Genomic DNA, 23043 nt, shown 5'->3' with positions numbered 1-23043 from the left:
GGAAAGAGAATCTGTCTTTTAAACCACACCTCCCTCCAAAAACGACAAAAGGGAATCGTTTTCAACATGGGACTAAGCCAGGGGTGTGCAAAACAGCCCATGGACCAGATCCAGCTCACCAAGGGATCTTATCTGGCCTGCAGTGGATCCCTCAGCCCCATTCAGCTCAGGAGCAGGGAGCCAGCCCAAACCATGGTATGTGCAGCTGGTCCCGCCGCCAAGGGCACAGGGGGCTGGGGGCACACGCCAGCTGGACTCCACTTTGCAGCAGCGGTGGCTCCTTCCTGCTGCCACTGCCAGTGTCACCGCCGCCGCTGGGCCCATCCTGTCCGCACCCACCACCGGGGGCACCAGGTGGAGCAGGCAGGCAAGCAGGGTTTCCACGGGACAGGCAAGTGGAGCTGGGGCCAGGATCACAGGGCAGTGACAGCACAGGGCCAGGGCATATCCCCACATGGCAGATCATGACCAGCCCAAATCAACCGGGGGGTGGAGAACCCGCCTGTGACCCAGTCCCTGCTGCCCCCACCCCAGCACAGGCACATGGTTTAAACCGAGAGCCTGACGTGGATGCTGGGTGTGTTTGCAGATAGCCCCAGACATCTATTCTCAGTGGAGAATTCTTCCCACACAGACCTGAATTAATTTAGCAGTGCTAAAGCTTTCAGGTGCAAGACCAGATCCCAGTGCTAGTCCTAAGAGATTAAAATCACCACCTCCTCCCTTACGGTAGTGTCAGCACATCCCTTGTAGAAGACTCCTGCAGCTTAAACAATGCACGCATGAGACACTGCTGACTAGACAGGAAGGTGTCCATGCTAAGCATCCATGAGAAGCAAGGGACTCGTTTAAGACTGGCTCATGGGATATGCAAAAAAAGATACAGCATCACCGATTAGGCTGGGGAAGAGTTCCCCCCCACCCCCAATGCAGGAGGCAGAAGTTGAAGTTAGAGTCATTAGAAACTGGAAGCTGCTTTAAAACACCCCTCAAGATCAACCCTCACCGAGACCAGGCTGGCCAGCTTCCACAGCTCTCTGCCTCTAGGTCTCTCTCAAGAGCATATCTGAAGACAAACTTCATACCTTTGAGCGACTCTTGCTAAATCTCTTGATCTTGGCCACGTCGGTAGCAGAGTAGAGAGGCCGAACTTCCTTGCTCATCTGCTTTACATGGCAGGCGATCAGGATGGTCCTGGAGAAGGAGTTCGGTCATTTCACTTATAAAAAGGCCTAGCCCATCGGTAACCCTTCAGACTTTGCCCTACAGCCCCCAGTAGTAGCCCAGGGCTCCTTCCACAAGCGTCACGAGTTCTCCACGTGGAGGAGTCTTGGTGAGCCTGGGACAAACCTTATCCCTACACCCTCCCATCAGCTCAGCTAACTGAACCACGAAACTGCTCTTCAGAGTTTGTATTACCCTTCATGCCCATTGGGAACATAGCACCCTGCAAAGCAATCCTTCCAGGAGAGAAGCCAGTCACAGGATTTAGGGGTTTCCATCAGGGTCCTGGCTTAATGCCAACTCTATACCACAGCTTCACTCCAACCCACCACCCCGGAAGTGGTTGCATCTCGGGGGCAAGTGAATTGTTTCTCCCTCTAAATGCTGGGTCCCTTTTTAGGATGAAAGCAGCCATAGAAACAGGCGAAGGCTGGACAGGCACAGACCCACCTGAATGTGCCCGAGGTGTAGCCCCCTTTCTTCCCTGGCAGGCAGCGGTACGTCCCCACAACTTGGATCCGGTCCCCTGGCTTCACCTTGTCCACGAGGTCATCGTCCAGAACGATGTCCACAGAGCGAGGCAGCTGCCCAGCCGGCGCCTTCTCAGGCATCTCCTGGATGGTGATGGTTTGATGGTCCTTATAGACAGACAGGCCAAACTCTGTCTCCAAAGGGTTGTTTTCTTCATCCTGGAGAGGAGACGAGACAACAGCAGTGAGACCCCTTTGTCCAGAGCAGAACAAGAGGATTTTGCAGGGAGAGAAGGGAAGCAGCAGTGGGAAAGGGGGGCAGGGAGATAAGGTAAAGGGCCTTTCCACTGAAGCTGCCGGATGCAGGGACTCGTCTGAATTCACCCAATATTTCTCATCCTAGACACCTTGTCTGTGCTACCCAGCTGCATCTCTCCATGCCCTGACCTAGGCCTCCATGCAAAAGAGAAGCAACCATGGACCACTTGGAGAGAGGTCTCAGGCGACAGACCTTTGAGGAAAAGAAAGGGTTGGTTCCTAGAAGCCCTCTTCCACTCCCCAGGGGCAATTGGAGCAACACCGGACCCCATCTGAGAGGATGTCTACACTGCACTGTAGCAAATAGTCAGGTTAGCTCAGGTACCCACAGCCATATAACCACAGATCTCATCACAGGCGACTTATCCTGTAGCTAGGGTGAATCACAACCTACCAAATTGCAACCTACCTCAGGTACCTGCACACTAGCTGTGGCAGGAAGAACGGTTGGGTATGGCTCCACAATAGGGGCTGCTCATGCCTCTGCCACAAAGCAGAGCGCCACCTGCCACTTTAACACAACAGGGTTACGTCAGATGAGTCCCTACCCAGTGGCTATAAGGGACTATGGGGGGTGTGTATGGGACTATAGCTGCCCCATAAGGTCTAAAAAAGGAAGAAAGAAGAAGCAGGAATTCAAATGCTTAAAGCATGAGCCTCTACAAGATCTCCAAGAGAAGCTGCTCAGCCTCCATGTGCAGGACAGCATTCACCGCTGCCTCCCCTGCACTCACCTTCACGGGGTAGACGGAGCTGGAAGGGAAAGCCTCCAGCGACGTCATGTCCGTGTACCGCCGCTCGATGGTCTTCTTGGTGGCGGGGCAGTAATGGACACTGCGGACAACCTTGGGGCGCACCAGGGAGCCTGTGGCCAGGGTAAAGAGAAGGCAGAAAAGAAGTGAGGAGGGAAAACACCGTGTCTGCCCACACCAGCCCAGGGGTTCCTGCTGGAAAGTCATGCCCCAACAGGGCACATTTCTGGCCACCGTCTGCCCCATGGCTTATTTAACCGCTAACGACCAACCTAACTATCCCCAACACCCAAATGTCATGCTCCAGGGGCCCGATCTCCATCTAACACTCACATTTGGTGACAATGCCCTCCACACAGACAATGCAGCTGAGGAAACAGGATGTCAACGTCCGGGGTGACACGTGCTTGGCACCGAAACTGCCCTCGAGCCCAATGTAGAACTCCTCGTACTGCTTGGCATAGGTGGCATCGATGGAGGCGACAAAGTCCTTCAGGGCCCGCTGGAAGGCGAGCAGCTCCTCAAAGGCGTTATTCAGGAGCCTACAGCAAGAGGAGGGTGGTCACCTCTGCTGTGAAGAGGACGACCCGGCCAGCACAGCCACAGCAAGAAGGCACCTCCTTTAGGCGGGAGTAAGTCCCAGTACCTTCATGGAGCAAAAAGGCCGGGAGAACAGAGCAAACAAATGCACCACACCCTGAACCTTCATTTCCTCTGGGACACCAGGTACAAAGCAAGAGAACAGGATGCAACCTGCCACTGAGAATCAAAAGGCTCACAGGAGCTCCTGGCCTCAACTACTATACCCCTCTGCTGTCAATGAGCAGACACCACAACCAAGGCACCAGGGTGTACACCGGGGGAAAGAAAAATCCAGTCCACAAGCCGGATCAGGATCCCCACCCAGCTGTATGCCTGTCTGGATCCACCATTTTGCCCACCCCAGGCATATGCACAGTCAAGGGCACTGGAAGTTGAATGCACCCAGCACCTGGATGGAGGCATCCATATACACTTTCTGCAACCCTCGGCAGAAGTGGGGAGACTGCCAGCCACAGAAGGGAGGGCTCTGCCGCTACACAAGAGCCGAGCGCAGAAGCTGGCAAAGCTGCGCAGTGCAGTCTGAACTGGAGAGATTGTGGCCTTTTAAATCACACTTGAGACCTCTCTGCATCTAAAGCAAGCTGTTTTAAACGTATTAACCCGCTTTAGCATTCTTGTTGTGCCATCCCAGTGGAGACAAGGTACACATAGTTCCCTACTCCCTTGCAACAGAAAACCTGGAACTAGTCTCCAACAGATGCTTACAGAAAGACAGGCCTATTTGTTGTGTAATAGGGAACAGTGGCTCTAGGCCTGCTAAGACAACTACAGGCCCCTCTCAGGGAGGTCACTAGATGCATAACAACTAATTACAGGGGACAACAAGAGAGAATACAGGGATGAGAGTGCTGGTCTTAGGTTATTAAGAAGGGATCTGAGTGGGGATACCGAGTGGCCAGCACCCACCAATGTTCAAACAAGTGTAAGGAACCAGTGGATGCCATCCAGTGAAATTGCACCTGGAAATGTGAGCAGAGGAGTGATGAGAAGATGGCCCCACAGCCATGCGAGTTCAACCTGGCTAGAGCCTCCTTCCTTGTCTGAGAGATGCAAGTACATAAAATAGGCATACCTGATGTGCCAAGGAGATCTTGGGTCTAAGTTCACCAAGGAAAAGTATAAGCTCCCCTTAAAAAGGGAGGTCATTATGGGCACATCAACTGATTTCTTGGAGCAAATAAAGAAAACAGGGAGGGAAGTGAGGTCAGGGGTTAACAAGGGAGCTGGATGGAGCTACCCAGGAAAGTACACCGACCACGGCCCGCTGCTTCCTTAAATGAGTTGAGTACAAGTGCAGAAAACAAGAAGCACACGTGTTGCACCTCTCCTCCAAAGACAATCCTTTTTTGCCACTGAAAAGACAGCCTTGGAGAGAGGGAGGGAGAACAGCTTAACCCTTTGGCCTGTCTGCAAAGTTTTCTACCAGGACAGCCAACAGATTTCCCAGGTTCCTCTCTGTGCATCTCCAGTTGTTGGGATGCTGGAGAGGTTCGACAAACACTTGACTGGGTCAGATAGGGATGATCCTACCTCGAGCAGGGAGTTGGACACAATGACCTCCCGAAGTCCCTCCCAGCCCTCCTTTTCTATGATCCTATAGCACTTGGGATGCCTTTCCCCGTGTCGCTTCTAAACCCAACATGCAGAGGACAGCGCTGTGCAGCTGGAGGGATGCTGGACTCCCTTTGTTTCCCAATCCTTTTTGCAGGCCACACGTACCGGCTGGCTCGCTTCTCATTCTTCCTCCGCAGGTCGTTGACACTGACGATCAGCCGATACTGGTTGTCGCTGATCATGTCCCGGACTTTGCCTTGATAAACACCCTGATCCTCCTGCAAAAGACACAAGGCGAGAGCGCAGTCCAGCTTAGACGGCAACATGCTTGATTCCAGAAACCTGCAGTGGTTTTGCCAGCCCCAAACTGCCACCAATCCCCAAATGCCCTGGTGGTTAGGAAGGGCCAGGATTATGAACATGCTCTCAACTCCCTCCCCTATACTCTATATGCACCCCCAAAATCCTTAGTTGATTAACTATATGCAACTGTGCTGGTGTCATTCCTCCCTTAAAGCAGTGCAATGTTGTGTTTAGCTTAGATCAGTGATTCTCAACCACGGTGCTGCAGCTCCATGGGGTGCCTTGTGCTTTTTTTTAAGGGTGCCACACAAGCTTAGCACTGTTCAGAGGCACATCCAGGGGGGTGCAGTGTCCCCCACCTTTTCTTCTTGCTCCAGCCAAGGTTTAAAACAAGCTGCCTGGTAGTGATAGCAGCATTTCTGGTCAAGCAGCGCTGAGGGAGCCAATTGATTTCATGGCTCATTATATTCTACCTGATTTCTTCTAAACTCTTCTTCCACAGGTGTTAACGACCCTCTTTTTTAATGGTCTTGATGTTCCACCAACCAAGCTACCCTTTGCTCTGCAATTGTGGAGCTGCTCCTGCTAACAGAGCCCTTCTTTCACAGCCCTGCAGGCTGTTTTTAACTCCTTCCAATGAAGTTACATTTGTTCTTGCTAAACTGAATAATATAGCCTTGGGCCCTGAGCATATTCATAAAGTTTCTTTTTCCCTGGAGAAAACTGTGCGCGATGTTATGCAGGATGACACAACCACCTGCATCCCCCTTTCAAAATCCTAGATCCACCCTTGACATTATCTGCCAACATGATTCATGACATACAAAACTTAAGAGATCTCAAAGAGGAATCCAGAACATTGCAAGCACTCTGCCTTGTTGTAGGCTGAGGTCTTTGCAACAGAAAAATTGTTGGTGCAGATCTATGACTATCTGTAGGCAAAAAAAAAAAAAAGGTTACAAGAGACAGCCAACTGAGGAGGTGCCTGGAAGGAAATTGCAAACAAATTGCAAACAAAATAAAAAGTACCATTATACCCTTTACAAACCCATGCTGTGTCCACACCTCGAATACCATGCCCAGTTCTGGGACCCTCACCATAAAAAGGTGATATCAGAACTAGAGACAGCCCAGAAAAGGGCAACAAGGATGACTGATGAGTGGCATGGAGGGGCTTTCATATGAGGAAAGACTAAAGAAGCCAGGCTCAGTTTAGAAAGGAGATGCTTGAGGTGGGGGTGGGATTTACAAAATACTAAATGGTGAAGAGAAAGTCAATAGGGATTTGCTATCTCACCATACAAGAGCTGGGGGGAGGGGGGTCACAAAATGAAAGTAGCAAGTTTGCAGCCACGAAAAGGAAGTTACTTTTCACCCCGCCTGTAACTCAAGTGTGGACTTGTTGCCCCCAGATGTAGGAGATGAGTTTTACCAGATTCAAAAAGGGACTGGGCCCCCACTTGGAGCAAAGGGACCTCGGCAGGGGGGTGAGGGGGGGAGCCTCAGACTCACGCCTTCCTGGACTGGAAATGCTGGAGGCTGCAAGTGAGGGAGGAAGAGTTGGGGGGGGCAAAAACCCCGGTCAGACCCAGTTCACTCTCCCGTCCAGCATCCAGTGCGATACAGGCCTGCTTCATGCAAACAGTTAACATGAATTTGACTCCCCCAGAGCAGTGGCTAGCCCCCACATTATTAGGGGGGGATACTGGGTGCCCACCAATTAATTTTTGGGGGTCAACTAGAGAGAAAACAGGGATGGGAGCAAGGTTATGAGTCCAAGAGGCCCGTGGACACTGCCCAGTGCAACTCTGCTCTGAGAGGAGGGACAGGAAAGGGGCCCCGCAGACTCCAGGGTCCTCCCGGCCGGACCCTCCTTCCTGAGCAGAGATCACAAATGTCGCCAGGGCCAGGAGGGGGGTGATCAGGAGGGCCCAGGGCTTGCTAGGGGCTGGAAGAATTAATTTAGAGGTGATAATTAACGAAGCGGACCCCTGCAAAGACGCTCCCCACCTCATCATCCAGGAAATCCAGGTAGTCCCGCTGCGCCTCCCGCAACTCCGCATCCTCCAGCCCGGCCGCGGGGAGCGCCATGCTGCCGTTTCCCGCGCGCTGCGACCGGCTCCGCCCCCTGGCGCCAAAACTCGATACATTTTCCCGCCAGACGCCAAAGTTCCGCCTGCTCCCATTGGCCAGCCCGGGAGCCACCGGCCAATGGGAGAGGAAGCCGGCCTGGCAGCCAACATTCCAGCGCTCCAGCCAATCAGCGCGCGCAGAACGTGAAGTCGCTGGGGCAGGGTTCGGCCGCATCCGTGGGGCGAGGGGCATTGTGGGACGTGTAGTCTCCGCCCCATCCTCCATTAAGCTCAATGGAGTCTGCGCAGAGACGGGGGCGTTGCATGCTGGGAGTTGTGGTCCTGGCAGGGTGCATGCTGGGAGAAGCAGGCCCTGGATGGGTGGTCCTGGGGCAGGGACCCATGGAGGCATAGCATCTGGCTTGTGGGGCTCCGCATGGATCAGCAAATTTGGCAGCAAGGGAGTGGTGGTCATTTATACCACTTCCTCCTGCCAAATTCCCAAACCCCAAGCCCTGCACACCTTGCCTGCTGGGTTGAAACCAGTCCACACCCCCTGCTCCCAAAAAGCTGGACCATGCAACCTCCTCCCTGGGCCAGATTGGGGCTGGGTCACATCCCTGCCCCCTTCGCACCCCTGAAGGGCTGGGCTCAGGCCCCCCTCTGCGTGGCCAAATAGTGGCTGCCATGCTGGACCCGGGCACTGGATCGGAACCAGTATCCAGCCAGCCGTCGAACCAGGCACTGGGGCAAAAGGTTGAGTCCAACCCCCTGCCTGAGACAGGACCATCCCTATCCAAACCATCCTGTACAAATCCATCATCTAAACTCTTCCCAATGCTACCGTCATCCCTGACAGCACAGGATGTCAGAGCCTAACCTGTCACAGGTAAAGCAGGAGGACCATGGCAGCACATCCTGCTTCTACAAAAGGTTGTTAATATACCATTGAGAGGTCCCAAGTAGAGGGCCAATCCCTCCAGCTACAGAGGAAAGCAAAAATCCCCCCAGTTCATACCAATCTGACCAGGGGGTAAAGTTCCTGCCTGACCCCAAATCCATCTGACCCTGAGCGGCGGGGCCAGACCCTCCGTCCAGGAACCTCTGGCTTGATGTCCCACCAGGAGCACTGGCACAACCCAGTCAACCTCCCCAGCATTGGCTGCAGCCAACACCGATGCCTCTGAATGATGGTTTAAAAACACCCGGATGCATTTGTTGCATTGTGTTTTATTTATTGTAATTGCCCTTAGGAAGGAAGGAAGGATTGTTTTCAGTGTATGTGCATGTCTCCTAGCACAACAGCTCTCTGGTGCTGGACTGGGAAGTCTAGGCTTTTATAAAAGGAAGCAGCGGTGATGAGGATGGCATGAATAAACATCCATGCAGGATATTATCGGCTGTGTAACACAGTCCGTCAGAGGTCTCGTTCACATTTCATCCCGCTAGAGGGAGCAGATCCCCTTCAAAGCAGTAAGCACATGGGCTGGCTGCCTGAACAAATGAGTGAGCACCACAAAGGTATCTGGTTTCTTTGTCAGGTTACATATCAGCATCAGGTCTGCCTGGAGACTGCTGAGATCTGCTTCACAGCTGGTGTCACTCTGAATCCTGGAGGGTATTCATGCCACTCCTTTGTCCCTGTTACCGCTGCTGCCTTTCGTTCCACATCGGATTGAATGTCCTGCTTTTCGTTTTCCAAGGTTTCCATGCTCCTGCCCCTCCTTCCCCTCCTCTCTATCTCAGCTTCTCTTCTCTTCCCTTGGCTTAAACGAAGTAGTGGAGCTTGACCAGTGTAAAACTGGAGTAAATGGAGAACCTCTTGCCAAGTACCTATATTCAGATGCTGAGTTACATCAATTCTGCAGCCTGCACTTCATGTCCATCTTGCTTCCTCTCTTGCTGCTCTGTATAGCTGGAAACTTTCTGCCCTGCACAAGGAGGGTTACAAAGAGGATGGGGCTGGACTGCTCTCAGTGGTGGCAGATGGCAGAACAAATTGCAATGGGCTCAAGTTGCAGCAAGAGAGGTTTAGGTCAGATATTAGGAAAAACTCTCTCACTAGGAACAAGTTACCCAGAGAGACTGTGGATTCTCCATTCTTGGAGGTGTTTAAGACCCGGCTAGACAAAGCCTTGGCTGGGATGATCTACTTGGGGCTGGTCCTGCTTGGCGCAGGGAGTTGGATGATGTGACATCCTGAGGTCCCTTCCCACCCTCATTTTCTATGAGTCTATGCTCTGAAGCCTCCTTCACCCTCTTTCCCCCTTCATCCCTCCTCAACCCCGTCCCTTTCCCTGATCTCTCTTAGGACGGGATTCATTCTCCTCTTCCTAGCAGTAACTTCAATGGGGCTGCACTCATGTTACTGGAAGGAGAAGCAGGCCTGGGGTCTCAGACTCCCAAGCTGATCTTTGCAATTCGAGGCTAATGGGCTGTAAAAGTAACATGTAACACAAGTGAATGCACGATGTCAGTGCATCTTCCCTCCTTGATCCTCTATGGTGCCTCCAGCCTAGGGCCGGAGCTGACCCAGGGTGGAAGATGACTGGGACAGTGCGTCTGAACCTGGTTCTCCATATGTTGTATGCTGCAGTATTGTAAATGTATGCACAGGCTTGGTCGAAAGAAAATGTCCCTGAATCAGAATAGAAACAGTGCAAGTATTCCTACCAACCGTCTGATGGCGGAGAACCAGCACCATCAAAATATACTGAATCAGGACCATTGAGTAGATTCTGGTCTCTGCCTCTGGCTCTTCTGTTGATGCAGCAGACAGAAAGCTGCTGTAATGAGCTTGCTGCAGATTTCTTTATATAAGGAAATCTCCCAGGTGACATGATCCCAGCACCGGTGACTATACACTTGCTCCTGGTCCTGATCGCGGAGAGGACATATTTAGAGAGTGTAGGCATAATGCATTGACCAGGCTGAGTGGAAAGCCACAGAAGGCTATTCCAGCCAATGCAAGTTAGAGCATCTATATGAGGCTACCTTGCCTTGGGCTGGACACCTCATCTTGCTCTGAGCAGCCTGCAGGATCAGAGGGAATAGAAAGCTCCGGTTCCCCTAAGGAGCTGACCCCAAATCCTTATCTCTGGCAAGTCCCATGCACACCTAGGGTCCTGGATACCCACACGGTAGAACAGTAGCAGCAACAATAGAAGGACTAATGCTTCCACAGATGCTCCTATGAGTTTACCACTGATAGCAATGAGAGCAGACCGAGACATACATTTTTATAGCTGAGAAACCAAGAAGTGCCAAATGGGGTCTGTGCAGGAGACCAAACACACAGGAATAAGTTGAAGAGTGTGTGTGTGTGTGTGTGTGTGTGTGTGTGTGTGTGTGTACAGAAAAATCGCAGCACCTGGAACGAATTGATGGGTGCTGTAAAAGCAAAGGACAGGCATTTGTTAGGACGACACATGAGCAGACAAGACAATGGGATGCTTGTTATTTGGCTGGAGGATTTAGTTGCAAGAGGACATTTGGGACAGTTTAGAAACATTATCTGACCCTGACATTAACTGCCAGTGCTGTTCCTCTCTTTGCAACAGATAATACATTGTGGCCTGATACACGTGAGAATGAATGGAGCGAGCCTTCGTTATCAGCCAAAAAACATAAGAGCGTCCGATGAAGCAGGGAGTCAGCAGGCAGTCCGTTGTATTAGAAGCCACTTCACGGTGCATCTGTGGGGTTACAGTATGGCCCCTAAACCCACACACGCAGCACACAAGTCATGGCTTGACCTGGGCTTTGCTATATAGGCTTGGTACTGTAGCAATAGTGTTTGGTACTGTAGCAATAGTTGCTGTGCTAGATGTAGGCTTGTGTAGGCTTGACCTGGGCTTTGCTATATACTGCTTTTCCCCTTGTGTGCAGTTTTTATTATTGTCTGTGCAAAGAGAGCGTGAGAGAAGGGAAGGCTGTGCATCCTGATTTAGTACAACTGTCCTCTGCTGGTTGGCACTGAAATGGCTCTATTATGTACCCTAAGTCCTGTATTGCTAACAGCGGGCGCATCTACATGTGCCAATTTAAGGCACGTTAGAAATTTGTAGGGCGCATTAAGGGCATGGGTCTACACGTGTGTGCCCTTAATCCACCTTAAAAATGGCAATTTTGAGCTATTCACGCCTACATTTGATACCTGCAAAAGTGAAAGCACATTCATGCATGTGTAGACGGAGCATTGACACACGTGTGTGACATACACAGCAATGTGCACATGGCATATACAGCATTAAGGCGCATTAACACTGTGTATGTCGACTGATTCTGGACTAAATTTAATCTCAAATTGGTCCACACACTGCATTAATGCACATTAGTGTGTGCATGTGTAGATGCACACCTAAATCACCTTAATGCACATTAAGCAAATGTGCATTAAGTTTAGGTGCATGTAAAAGTATGCCCAGCGAGTCTCATTTACCTCTAGTGGCTGGTGGCTTGTGCTTTGAGCTTGCAGCCTGGCTATCCCCAGCACAGTGGTGTGGAACTGTAAATCCCTCATGCTTGCATTTTTGTTAGGATAGGAAGAGCAAACCCTTCCCCACCCCAGTGGGCATACACATGGGCAGGGTGGCGGAGATCCTGAGAAGTCAAAAGAAACTATGGCTCCAGGCCTTCAGGTAACAAGAGGTAGGGTTAAAAATAGCCACCTGTTATTATTCACAGCAGCGTCCCAAGGCAGCTGCTCAGGTGCAAGTGCTGGTGTATTAATAATTTATCTCAACGGTTCAGTGCCTAGGAAGACAAAGGAATGACGAGAGAGAATAATGGCCCGGGCTCCAATTTCTTTGTGGCCCTATTCAGCAGCAAGGTTAGAGATCTCTGTGCTGCCATTGAGACAAAGCCACCGCACTGTCTGGTCAGGGTCATTAGTGACACTTTTTTATCTAGAAAAGTTTCCATGCACAGATCTCAGGGCACTTAGCACGCATGAATGAGGCTTCTCAAAGCCTTCCTGAGACAGGCGAGTATCATCCTTGGGTTACCGGTGAGGAGAAAAGGAAAGCCTTTTTCCACACAAGCCTGGAACCCCCTGCCATATAATCTTACATGGCGATTTATATGGCTACCAATAAAATCCAGCCTTATATTGGTCCATATTAAGAATAAGCAAGAGCGTTTGTAGAGATAGAAACATTCTTGTTTGAGGGCTTACATCAAACTCTAGTGTGGGAGGTCCAAAGGAGACTTTCCCTGGTGACATACTAAAGCCATACATGCTTCACAGGATCATAGGAAAGTAGGGCTGGAAGGGACCTGGCAAGGTCATCTAGTCCAACCCCCTGCTCAAGACAAGACCACCCCTTGACTAAACCATCCCAGCCGTGTGTCTGTCTAGTCTGCAACTACTCCGGCCAGCTTGTTCCAGTGCTTGACCACCCTCATGGTCACCCTCCTCCTAATCTCCAACCTCAATTTCCTCCACTGCAGTTTGAGGCCATTGCTCCTGGTCCTGTCCCCTATGGCTGCAGAGAAAAACCCATCTCCATCCTCATTGCAATCACCCTTCATTTATTTGAAGCCTATTATCACATCCCCTCTCAAGTCTGATTTTCTCCAGACTAAATCATCCAAAATCTTTCAGCCTTTCCTCCTAAATCATGCTCCCCAAGCCTCTAATGATGTCTATCACTCTCTGCCGACAATATTTCCAGTCTCTTCACCTCTTTCCCATAGCATGGGGCCAAAACTAGACACAGGACTCCAGGTGAGGCCTCACCTGTGCCAAAGAGAGTGGAAGAATCACTTCCTTTGATTTCCAAGTGCCACTCCTGTTAATACAACCCAAGATGCTATAGGAGGATTTTTTTTTTCCTACAAGAGAATCCTGTTGGCTCATATTCATCTTGTGATCTGGTAGCTCCCAGGTCCTTCTCTGCAGCACTGCAGCCTAGCCCATCATTCCCCATGCTGTTATTTCTGCATGCAATTATTCCATCCCAAGTGCAAAACTCTGCGCTTGTCTTTGTTGAGTCCCATCCAACTGACCATGAACCATTTCTCAAGTTTATCTGGGTCATCCTGGATCCTAGCCCTTCCTTCTGGAGTGTCTGCACCTCCACCCAACTCGGTGTCATCCGCAAACTGGCCAAGCGTGCACTTAATCCAGATCATGAATGAAGATATTAAACAACACCAGCCCCAGGACAGACCCCTGGGGAGCCCCACTTCGTACCTCCCCACAGCTAAAAGGTTTATATTGTGCCAAGGGCAGGCCAGGGCCTGCACACAGCACACAGGCAGTCCCTGCTGCACCGCGTTTACAGGCTAAAATTTAGGCATGACACAGCCAGCGAGGGGGACAGCCGAAAAGATCAGGGCAGGAAGATTTGGAGGATTTGGCAAAGAATAGGATGGATTGGACAAATCAGTTGGGCCAGCAAACTATTTGCTTTTCAGTTTGCTCTGCATTTCAGTAGAGATGAGCATTTCAGAGGGATCTGAATGGGGGGGCCATGGTAGGATTGAGCAATCTGCTGGCATGAATGTGTTTCATGCACGGGAAGCTGCAGTGGGAAGGGTACCAGGGACGTAGCGTCATTGGACTGCTCCCCACTGCAACCTTGATCATAGCTAATCGATGTGCTCTGGTGGAGGAAAATATTGGCTTTCCAGCGAGCAGGATCTTTCTTGGAACAAACTGCTGGTGCGTGGTTTATTGTCAGGGCTCTGATCATTAATGCAGAAAGAGCAGCAAAGGGTGTCGGGGCGGGGGGAAGCTGGCAAAATAATTTGCATTGAGAATGGAAACGTGCCCACAAACATTTGTGCAGAGCTGAAGGAGTTACGTGTTCCCAGGGTAGATGATTTACAGCATTGAACCGGGCAGCTGTGGACTGTACTTCTCTAGAGACGGAAACATGAGAACGCTCTCCCGGCGAAGCGCAGTGCAAAACTTGTATCCACCAAAAAGGGACATGTCGGGGCAGAGGGAGCAGAGTAAATGGAGAAAGGAGCTGATGCCTGGTTCCCAGGCTTTAGGGCAGTTCTGTTTCAAATTAATCTCTCATGCTATGATGAAAATGGCTGGCAGATAAGCAAGTCCCCAGCTAGAGGCCTTGCCCTAGAGACAAGAGCAGCCAAGAGAAGCTACAAAGGACCTTGGGGGTAGAGCTTAGCTAAGAGGTGCAGTAGGAAGAAACCTGAAGGGAACTGAAAAGCACTTGCCCATCCACCCCAGAGAACAAAACTCAGTATAACCACCTCTACAGCCCATATTAAATTCTCAGATACAAGGCACCCCCTGCCTGACCCACAATAGGGCAACATTTTGGGCTAAAATGTCTCCAGGAAGACCCAACCCTGTTGCATGTCTCCGGTGCATGAAGGCATGTCACTGTTTCGACTTCATCACCTAGGTCCTGTGCCTCGAAGTTTCTAAGAGATGATCTCTGAGTTTGCATTGGTTCCTTTGCAGCTTGCTGCAGATGAGACACACACACGTGCTCTTTCCTGGGGACTTTGCATTTGTTCTCTTTCAGCTCCTTAATTTAAACTGAAAGTCTGTCCAATCAATTTACTGCTTGAGCCGTTTTTGATCCTCCCTTCACCGTTGGTTGCCTTTGTGATATCCTCCATACTCAAAGCAACCTGGTCCTTTCCTCGGGAGCTCTCTCTCGCTGGAACAACAGAGCTGTGGGCTACTCCGGACACCAGTTTCACAAATCACTGATTTGAGGGTTTCATTTGCTCTTCCAAAAAAACGACGCAAAATGAAACGGGACATGTTTTTCAAACCAAGCACCTCATTGTACTTTTTGAATAGGAAAAATTCAAGCTTTTTTTTTTTTCTTCATTTTTTACTGATGCAGTTTGAGGAAAGCGGTAGGAATTGGCAGAATGTTTCGGTGGATCCAGACCTTCATTTTTCAGCAGTAAATGATTTGGCCAAAAAAACCCAAACCCTCTATTGCTCAGATGTATTCAAGAGACTGAGAACCCAAGAATTGGACTCTGATCATGAAACTCACTTGTACCAAGGAAAGGAAGGACCATGCATTTCGTTGGGTTCAAGTGGAAAGTCAGCACGCTAGATTTGAAGGCTGGGAGAGCCCCTTTCAGCACCGAGTCTTACCTCCTTCATAATGCAAGCTAGAGGATTTCATGCAGTCATGCCTGCACCCAAGTCGAGCATCTTTCTCAGTATTTCCTTTATCTGCACACCGCAAACTTATCTCTAAACTGATCTAGTTATTTCCTTTGCAGGCTGGGAGAAAAAAGCAAAAAGCATAGAGGTTAGTTTCTTTATTTAAATGCATGATAGAGGTTGGTTTCTTTATTTAAATGGGTGTATTTAGCTATTGCAGGGCAGGCAGCCTGTAAGTCCCCTGAACTAGTCTTGGTTGTCTTCTGTTGCGAAGGGGGAGATGACTCCTAAGGTCACGGTGGTATTGGGCAAGCGACAGACTGGTTGAGTCATCGTTTTGTTTTAATTTGGTGTAGCACCAAAAAGAAAAAGGACCGTGGTTTCTATCAGAATGAAAATCAGTCCCAAGCAAACAGAAACCGAGGCGTGGTTGGAACAGCACAGAAGGGAAGGTGTGTGGGTGTGCGAGTTAAGTGTGTACAGTATTTCTGCCCTGTAACTAAGGAAGTATGAGCACCCTTTTGCCTCCTTGCGCCGGTCGCGAATCCCAGGCCACTTCTGCATCTGGCGCCTGAGGTTTGAAGTTGCTATTTTTCCAGTTGTGATTGCTCTTCAAGAAAAATTAATGGTCTGGTTTTGGGTTTTCTTGGGCTTGGTTTTTTTTTAAAGAATCAATGTTGTTTTATGTCCAAAGCTGCTCCCTACTGGAGTTACACCCCGCTCCAGGGCAGCAGGGGGAATCTATGGGATTTGCTGGTCCCAAGCAGCTTCAGCACTAGCAATCTGGTCCAGTGCAGAAACAAGGATGTGCCACTTTTAAAATTCATCTTCATAAGGTCATGAATAGTCATCACATGGTGTCTAGGAGTTTCACAGAGTCCACCACACCAGCCAAAAAAGCTTCCTCAGCTTGTCACACTTCCTTGTAACACCACCAATGCTGCCCTTCTTGTGTAAAGCAGGCTCCCATATGGAGTATATCACGTGGTCACTTGTGCCAGCAGGGCACTGGGCTCTGATCCAGGCAGACCCTTCCAGTTATTGCATACAGAGATTGCCATAATGCAGGAATCGGACTAATCCAGCATGTCTGTCTCTGAGATGGACTTCAAAGACAATCCCTCATGGATGCTTATGGACTAACCTGCCCAGAAGGCAATTTTCTTCCTGACCTCTAGTAGTTAGCATTTGGTGCCCTGAAACATGAGGGTCTGTATCCCTTCCAAAACTCATGGGCATCTTTTCATTCATCCTGTTTAACTTGGATCAGTTTGCCCTTCAGTCCTTTTCTGAATCTTGCTAAGCTCTGACCTCAGTTACATCCTGTGAAAGCGATAAGTTATGTGTGGTGTGGGCGGGGGAAGCATTTTTCTTTATCTTTATCAAATGTGTCACCTTTCACTTGTACTCATTGCAAAGTGCAAGGATAAGGAGGCAGGTTGAAAAAGAAAACCTCGATCGATCCCTTCTATACTGTTCCTGATTTTGTAGACCTTTATAACGCATTGAGCAGTGCCAACCATACGCTTTATGCTATCGGGATGGGCTGGAAGGTTTTGTGTCGGCGCAGATGCGCTCTCCAATGCTGTGTCTGAAAGGTTTAGGGTCATCACAGGTGGCTTCTGCCCAGAACATGTGTTGGTGCAGCAGGTGAGGGCTGCCTAGAAGTGCCTGCAGGATGGAGCATCCCTGCGGCAGCTCTCTACCTGTGCATTTAGTGGGATATCAGGTGGGCTGTCTCCAAAGGCTCCTTGAGCTCAGCAGGTGCAGTCCACGGGGCTGTACTCATAGCACACAGCAGCACAGCAGGTCCATAGGACCTCAGCCTACCCACCCGAAGCGTTCAGCTGCAATCAGGCAATCAGACAAACGCGCTGAATGCTGCCAGTGGTTTTGCTTTTTGACGTCAGCAGAAGTTAGCAGGCAAACCAAGCAGGCTCCACCCGCCCAGGAGAGCAATTATCACTGCAGTGGCCTATGATAAGGATTGCTCAAGCAGTGTTCCCAGGTGTGTCTTAAGGCAGAGAAAGTGATAGCACAAATCCAAGAGAGGAAGCAAAGGCAAACAGGACTTGGGTTTCACACATCAGATCCACTCGCAGGACAACCAAACCCAGACCTGTCCTGTTAGCATCTCACAGAGATCTGCTTAAGACACTTATTACTATCTACAGATTCCCTCTTTGGCTTCAGTTTGTCTGCTAAACAGCTGCTCCCTAACTCAGCATCAGGGAACTGCTCCTGATAGTCTTGCTCAGGCTAAGAGCGAGCGTAGGAAGGATCTGAAGTCCCGGATTAAAGAGTCTGGGATGAAAGGTGCTTACTTGTTTCTAGGGGCATCCAAATCCCAAGACCTCTGGATTTGGGCCTGCATGCAGGATGCCTGCCAATGGATTTGGAAGCATCTGAAGTCCCAGGGTGAGAGGCTGAGATGAAAGATGCTCCCCCATTGTAGCGCCGTACGTGGTGTTGAGAATGATGGAGTTCGGCCTGCTCAATCAATATGGTTTTTGGAACAGTTGAGTTTTGCTTAATTGATATGATTTGGAACTGATTTGGCTAATTTGACCTGGAACACAAAATATATTATATAAAAAAAAAAAAAAATCAAAATAACCCCCGGTGACCCTTGGTCCCTCATTTAGCCTCATTCCTGTGATGAGAGGAAAAGTGGGTTCATCTCAAAGCTCCCCGTCCTTACACATGGCTGTTGTTCATATCTGCCTGCTGCTAACAGGCATTTACCCCACTGGAGTTTTTCCATGGACTTCAGTGGGCTGCAGCAGGCTCTTGAGTGAGTATGATTGCAGGGGTCATAGCATTATGGACAGCTGCTTGTAGAAGTCCTAATAATAGCCGTGGTATATGAACTCCTAGGCAAGGAGAGTCTTGCAAACAAGTCACCATAGTGTTTGGTACTGTAGCAATAGTTGCTGTCCTAGATGTTACTGACCCCAAGTTGCTGGCCCTATAAGTAGCATGGGTTCAGCACCTTTTTAATACAGCAGGTGCCCCCAGTGGGACCTGATTAGAGGGATGGGAAGGTACTTGAGAGAAGTAAATGGAGGAAGAAGGGCTATTAGATAGTGGTAGGAGTTTCCTAGAGGAGGCACCCCTCTGGGACTCTGCAGGTGTTGGTTGGGAGGCTGATAGCAATAGGAGAAGCAGACTGGTTTGCTCGGTGATCACCCCAAGAGGGAGCGGCAGGGTTGGAGAAGTCTGGAGCTAGGAGGGTTTGCTTGATGACTTGTCTGAGCAGGAGAATAGAGAGCTGGGGGATCAGGAAAAGGACCTACCTGCTGACTTTTCTGAGCTGGTACAACAGCTGTAGGAAAAGTGGAAGAAAAGGTGAGCTGCCAAAGTACCTGCATGTGACTGCCCTACAGTAGTGACTGCCCTGGGAGGCATAGGGTGCAGGGAAGAATTACAGCTCGAAAGGCTGGGGGGTGCAAGGGATGCTGGACTGGGATGCAGGTGTTAGTACACTGTGTTTGGGGAGGTCTGCAGGGACTGTCCCTATGGGAGATGTGCCACAAATGGGGATTGCAAGGTTTATTTTGCACTACTGAAGCTGGTAAACTACCTTAGGTGCAGGTGCATAAGTCTATGGAAGTCTGCAGTGGCTTGAAGTTTGCAGTGGTACTTTCCCCCATCAGCCTCAAGGGGCTGATGGGGAATAGTCGAGGTTAATATAATTCATCCAAAAAGTTGATGGGTCCCCTCCAGCTCCTTGGATCATTTTTGTGAGCTCCTTGGATCATTTTTGTGACTTCAAGCTAAGATGGAGGCTTGTTAGGAAAGTAGATGGATGAATGTTTGTTTGGTTTTGGTTTTTTTGTTTTTTTTTTCAGGGACTCCAGCAGTGTGGGATAGGATCACACTTCGGCACCTTAGTCCATATAATGAGTCACTTTTTTTGTTGCCTCTTAACATGATGTGGTGCATGGGAAGAACAAATGTCGAACAAACATGTTGCTAAATAACATCGGACATTACTAGAACCGTCTTCTTTCCCGGTATCTGCACATAGGACCAGCGCCAGTGAATTGCAGCCATCTCTGGGGAGGAGAGCAGCAACCAAAAACATACAGAACTTTGAACAAGGAAACGGATGGGGAAAATGAGGATAAAAGCAGCAGGGCAAGGCCACAGTCTGCATCCACAGAAATCAAAGGAGTTTGCTCTGAAGCTTGTCATGCTGCAGCTTGAAAGGACCTTGACAGATTACTCAAATTCCCCAAGAAAAATCGTGGCTTCCCAACCTGGGGTTGGACGCAGCAAAGTGCCATACCTTTCTGGACCTAGGGAGCACCCTGACTTCTACCAGGTATCGAGGAGACTAAGAATCTCCTAGGTTCAGGTCTCTGTTGTTCAGAGTTTAATTTCCTTCCAGCATAGCATGGCGCTCTACCCACTAAAGAGAAAAGAAACCAGTCACTGTACCAACACAGTTGCTCTAGGAAGCATAAGTTTACTTTTTTTAATCGCCTATAATTAATGGAAACTGCAGAACAGCAGCATGAAAGAGGATAAATGGAGGGGTTTAAGCATGAAACAGCAGTGACCCTAATGAATTTCCCAGTTAGGATAATAGAGAAGTAGGGCTGGACGGGACCTCCAAAGGTCATCTAGTCCAACCCCCTGCCATCCCTATCCAAACCATCCTACACAAATCCATTGTCCAATCTATTGGCAAAAACTATGCAGTTGACCCTAACACAACCACAAGACGTAACACCCTAACCTGCCACAGGTAAAGCAGAGGGGCCGTGGCGGCCAATGCCTTGCTGCTGCACAGGTAGCTAAAATACACTTGTGAAATCCAGTCTCTAGCGTCTCCAAGTCATTTCCAGTTTGAAGCAGAAGACTTCCCACACCTGCAACAAGAACTATTCTAGATCAGACTATTTAGGAGGTTGCAAATCTAGACCTGGTCTGAACAGGATTCAGCAACTTAATGATTAAAATAGCCTGGACTGCTAGAGCTCCAAGTTTTGGTACCGCTGGTGGATCCAGGCTGGTCGTGGGGGAATTTGGGGTGGGGGATGGCTGGTACAACCTAAACCTTGGTTCTGCTATGGGAGGACTGATTTCAGTAGAGACAGCCATGCTACGGGTCTGCTGAAATCAGTGCGGGGATAGAGGCCTGTCCTCTAGTAAGCACTTGCAGGTCTGGAGTGCAAGTGAATGGCTGCAGAGGAGAAGAAAACTTGATTTTTATGTATTTATTATTTTTTACAAGTCCATTTGGTGTCCCAGCAAAACTACCTTCTAAGACACTAAAGCTTCCTCTGCTTATCTCCCACGTTGGGCTTGGGCCCTGCAGCAAGAGGCAACAATCTGGGGTTGTCCTGCGATCGTTGCATCACATGGAAACACGCTGACTCAATTTTGCAATGTCGTGGTGTGATTCAGAGAGTCTGTCCCACAAGATCCTAAGGATGTGGATCTCGTGGGATCGTCCTTACCACAAAAAACTGCTGTTTTTCTAAGTTCCACCCCCCCCCCCCACCGGGCGCTCTTTTTTTTCCCCGCCGTGTGCCAGAAAAAGGCACGCAGGCCTGGAAACAATGCAGGGAATGCAGCTGCCTTGAAGAAACCAAATGGGTATGGCGAGGAGGCACATAGGTCCTTGGCTGCAGGTTGGTGGAGCTGATGATTGCTCATCTTTATCTGTAAGAATCCTAGTTCAGATAAGGATTGTGGCTTGGATACTAGACAAGCAGGAAGGATGAGGCATACAGAATATTTGGGCAAGCTGCAAAGTGTGTGTGTGTGTCTGACAGTGCCAGCATATTAAATGGGGGTGTGAATGGGATGTGTGTGTGGCTCAGATGATACGGAAGGCAAGCAGGAGAGATCAGACATAGAGAATATTTGGGCAAGTTGCAAAGAGTGTGTGTCTGACAGACAGTGTCAGCATATTAAATGGGGGTGTGAATGGGATGTGTGTGTCACCCTATGGAAGGCTTATTGTGTGGCTGCAAATGTATGTGCTGGGGTCAAAAAAGTGGTTGTGTCAGAGGGAGATGGAGCTGTATGTGCATCCGTTAAGCCCTGCTACACATCCAAATGAAAGGTGGATAGAAACCAGCTACAAAGTTGTGACGTTTTCAAGCACTAAGTGTAGAGCTGCTTGGCTCTGTGTCATAGCTGGCTAATCCGTTTTTATCACATGATAATTACTTTGCAGGTAAATGTATTGTGTGATTTGCACTTAATTGCATAATGTGTGTAAAGTGTAGCAGAGAGCTTTGTGAATGTGGGAGCCCGGCATGGGGCTGCTGTGTGGGGAGATGGGCTGTGTGTGTGGACATGGTCAGCATGGGTGAATATATATATATATACACAGAGAGAGAGAGAGAGATGAGGCTGTGTATGGGGGTGGAAGTGTGTTTGTGGGGGAAGGAGTCAGCAAATGTGGAAGAAGTGAGTGTGGGTCAGTGTGTGCATCAGTGTTGGGGGAGATCAGGCTGTGTCTGGGGTGTCACCATGTGTGCTGTGGGGGTCAGGCTGGGTGCAAGGCTGTCTGGAAAGGCGGGGGGATGGGGAAGGGAAGAATTGTGCCTGGAGGCATCCAGAAGAGTCCCCGTGCCCGTGTGTGTGTTGGGCTGGCTGGTGGGAGGTCAGGCCTGGGGCTGCGCCTCGCTGTAGTGTGGATCCGAGCAGGCCTGGAGGAGCTGCAGGAAGTGGGTGCTGGGGTGCGTAGGCAAAGCTGCCAGTGCAGGGGAGGTGGAGCGGGGTGTGCAGCACTGTGAACCCCAGTGTGTGTGTGTGTGTGTGCGCGTGCATTTGAGCAGGCAGAAGGCGGTGCTGGGATGCAACTGTGTGAACCCCAATGTGCGTGTGTGCACCCAACTGCTAGCATGGGGGACCATAGCTGGGTGTGCATCACTTGTGTGAACCCGTGTGTGTGTGTGTGTGTGTGTGTGTGTGTGGAAGGCCCACTGTGCAAGGGAATCAATGTGTGTGTGTGTAACTGCTAGTATGGGAGACCAGAGCTGGGTGTGCATCACTTGTGTAAACCCGTGTGTGTGTGTGTAAGGCCCAGTGTGCAAGGGCATCAATGTGTGTGTGTGTGTGCACCCAACTGCTAGCATGGGGGACCAGAGCTGGGTGTACATCACTTGTGTGAACCCGTGTGTGTGTGTGTGTGTGGAAGGCCCACTGTGCAAGGGCATCGATGTGTGTGTGTGTATGTGTAACTGCTAGCATGGGAGACCAGAGCTGGGTGTGCATCACTTGTGTGAATCGGTGTGTGTAAGGCCCACTGTGCGAGGGCATCGATGTGTGTGTGTGTGTCCAACTGCTGGCATGGGGGACCAAAGCTGGGTGTGCATCACTTGTGTGAACCCGTGTGTGTGTGTGTGTGTCCCAACATGCAGTTGTGCATGCGTGACCCCCAGTGCATGTGCGCGTGTCCCCGCCGGGCGTGCACCCGTGTGAGCCAGTGCGTGTGTCAGGGCTGCTGTGCGCGTGCGTGTGTCCCCGGCAGGGCGCGGGAGGCATCCGTGGGAACCCCCCTCGCGCAGGCGAGCCCGTGTGCGTGTGCGTGTGCGTGTGCCAGGGCCGCTGCGCGTGTGCACCCCCGCGTGCGTGTGCGTGTGCCCGGCGGGGCATGCGCAGGCCCGGCGCGGCTC

General features: G+C 50.3%; 2 protein-coding genes across 4 annotated transcripts in view; one reads left to right on the top strand and one right to left on the bottom strand.

The window, feature by feature from the left end:
• The window catches only part of MCM3 (minichromosome maintenance complex component 3), a 16922-nt gene extending 9584 nt beyond the window's left edge, over positions 1–7338 (bottom strand). The window contains exons 1-6 of the mRNA XM_006033813.2: positions 7235–7338; positions 5087–5199; positions 3098–3306; positions 2747–2877; positions 1675–1913; positions 1086–1194 (exon numbers count right to left, since the gene is read on the bottom strand). Of these exons, the coding sequence (XP_006033875.1) occupies positions 1086–1194; positions 1675–1913; positions 2747–2877; positions 3098–3306; positions 5087–5199; positions 7235–7315 (882 nt within the window). The 5' untranslated portion in view covers positions 7316–7338. The remainder of the gene's footprint in view (positions 1–1085; positions 1195–1674; positions 1914–2746; positions 2878–3097; positions 3307–5086; positions 5200–7234) is intronic.
• Positions 7339–18504: 11166 nt separating this feature from the next.
• PAQR8 (progestin and adipoQ receptor family member 8) overlaps positions 18505–23043 on the top strand; it is a 31374-nt gene continuing 26835 nt past the window's right edge. Inside the window, exons 1-2 of one of the 3 annotated variants that reach the window (XM_006033812.2) lie at positions 18505–18751; positions 19434–19730. In XM_006033812.2, coding sequence (XP_006033874.1) covers positions 19515–19730 — 216 coding nt within the window. In that variant the 5' untranslated portion in view covers positions 18505–18751; positions 19434–19514. Of the gene's footprint in view, positions 18752–19254; positions 19731–21015; positions 21046–23043 lie in introns of those variants that run through there. The other 2 variants (XM_014524790.2, XM_025215713.1) reach the window with 2 other exon arrangements.

This window comes from Alligator sinensis, unplaced genomic scaffold (assembly GCF_000455745.1).
Source record: "Alligator sinensis unplaced genomic scaffold, ASM45574v1 scaffold687_1, whole genome shotgun sequence".
NCBI classification, from domain to species: Eukaryota; Metazoa; Chordata; order Crocodylia; family Alligatoridae; genus Alligator; species Alligator sinensis.
The sequence above is the reverse complement of the archived record's forward strand: the minus strand, read 5'-3'. Positions and strand labels throughout refer to the sequence as shown.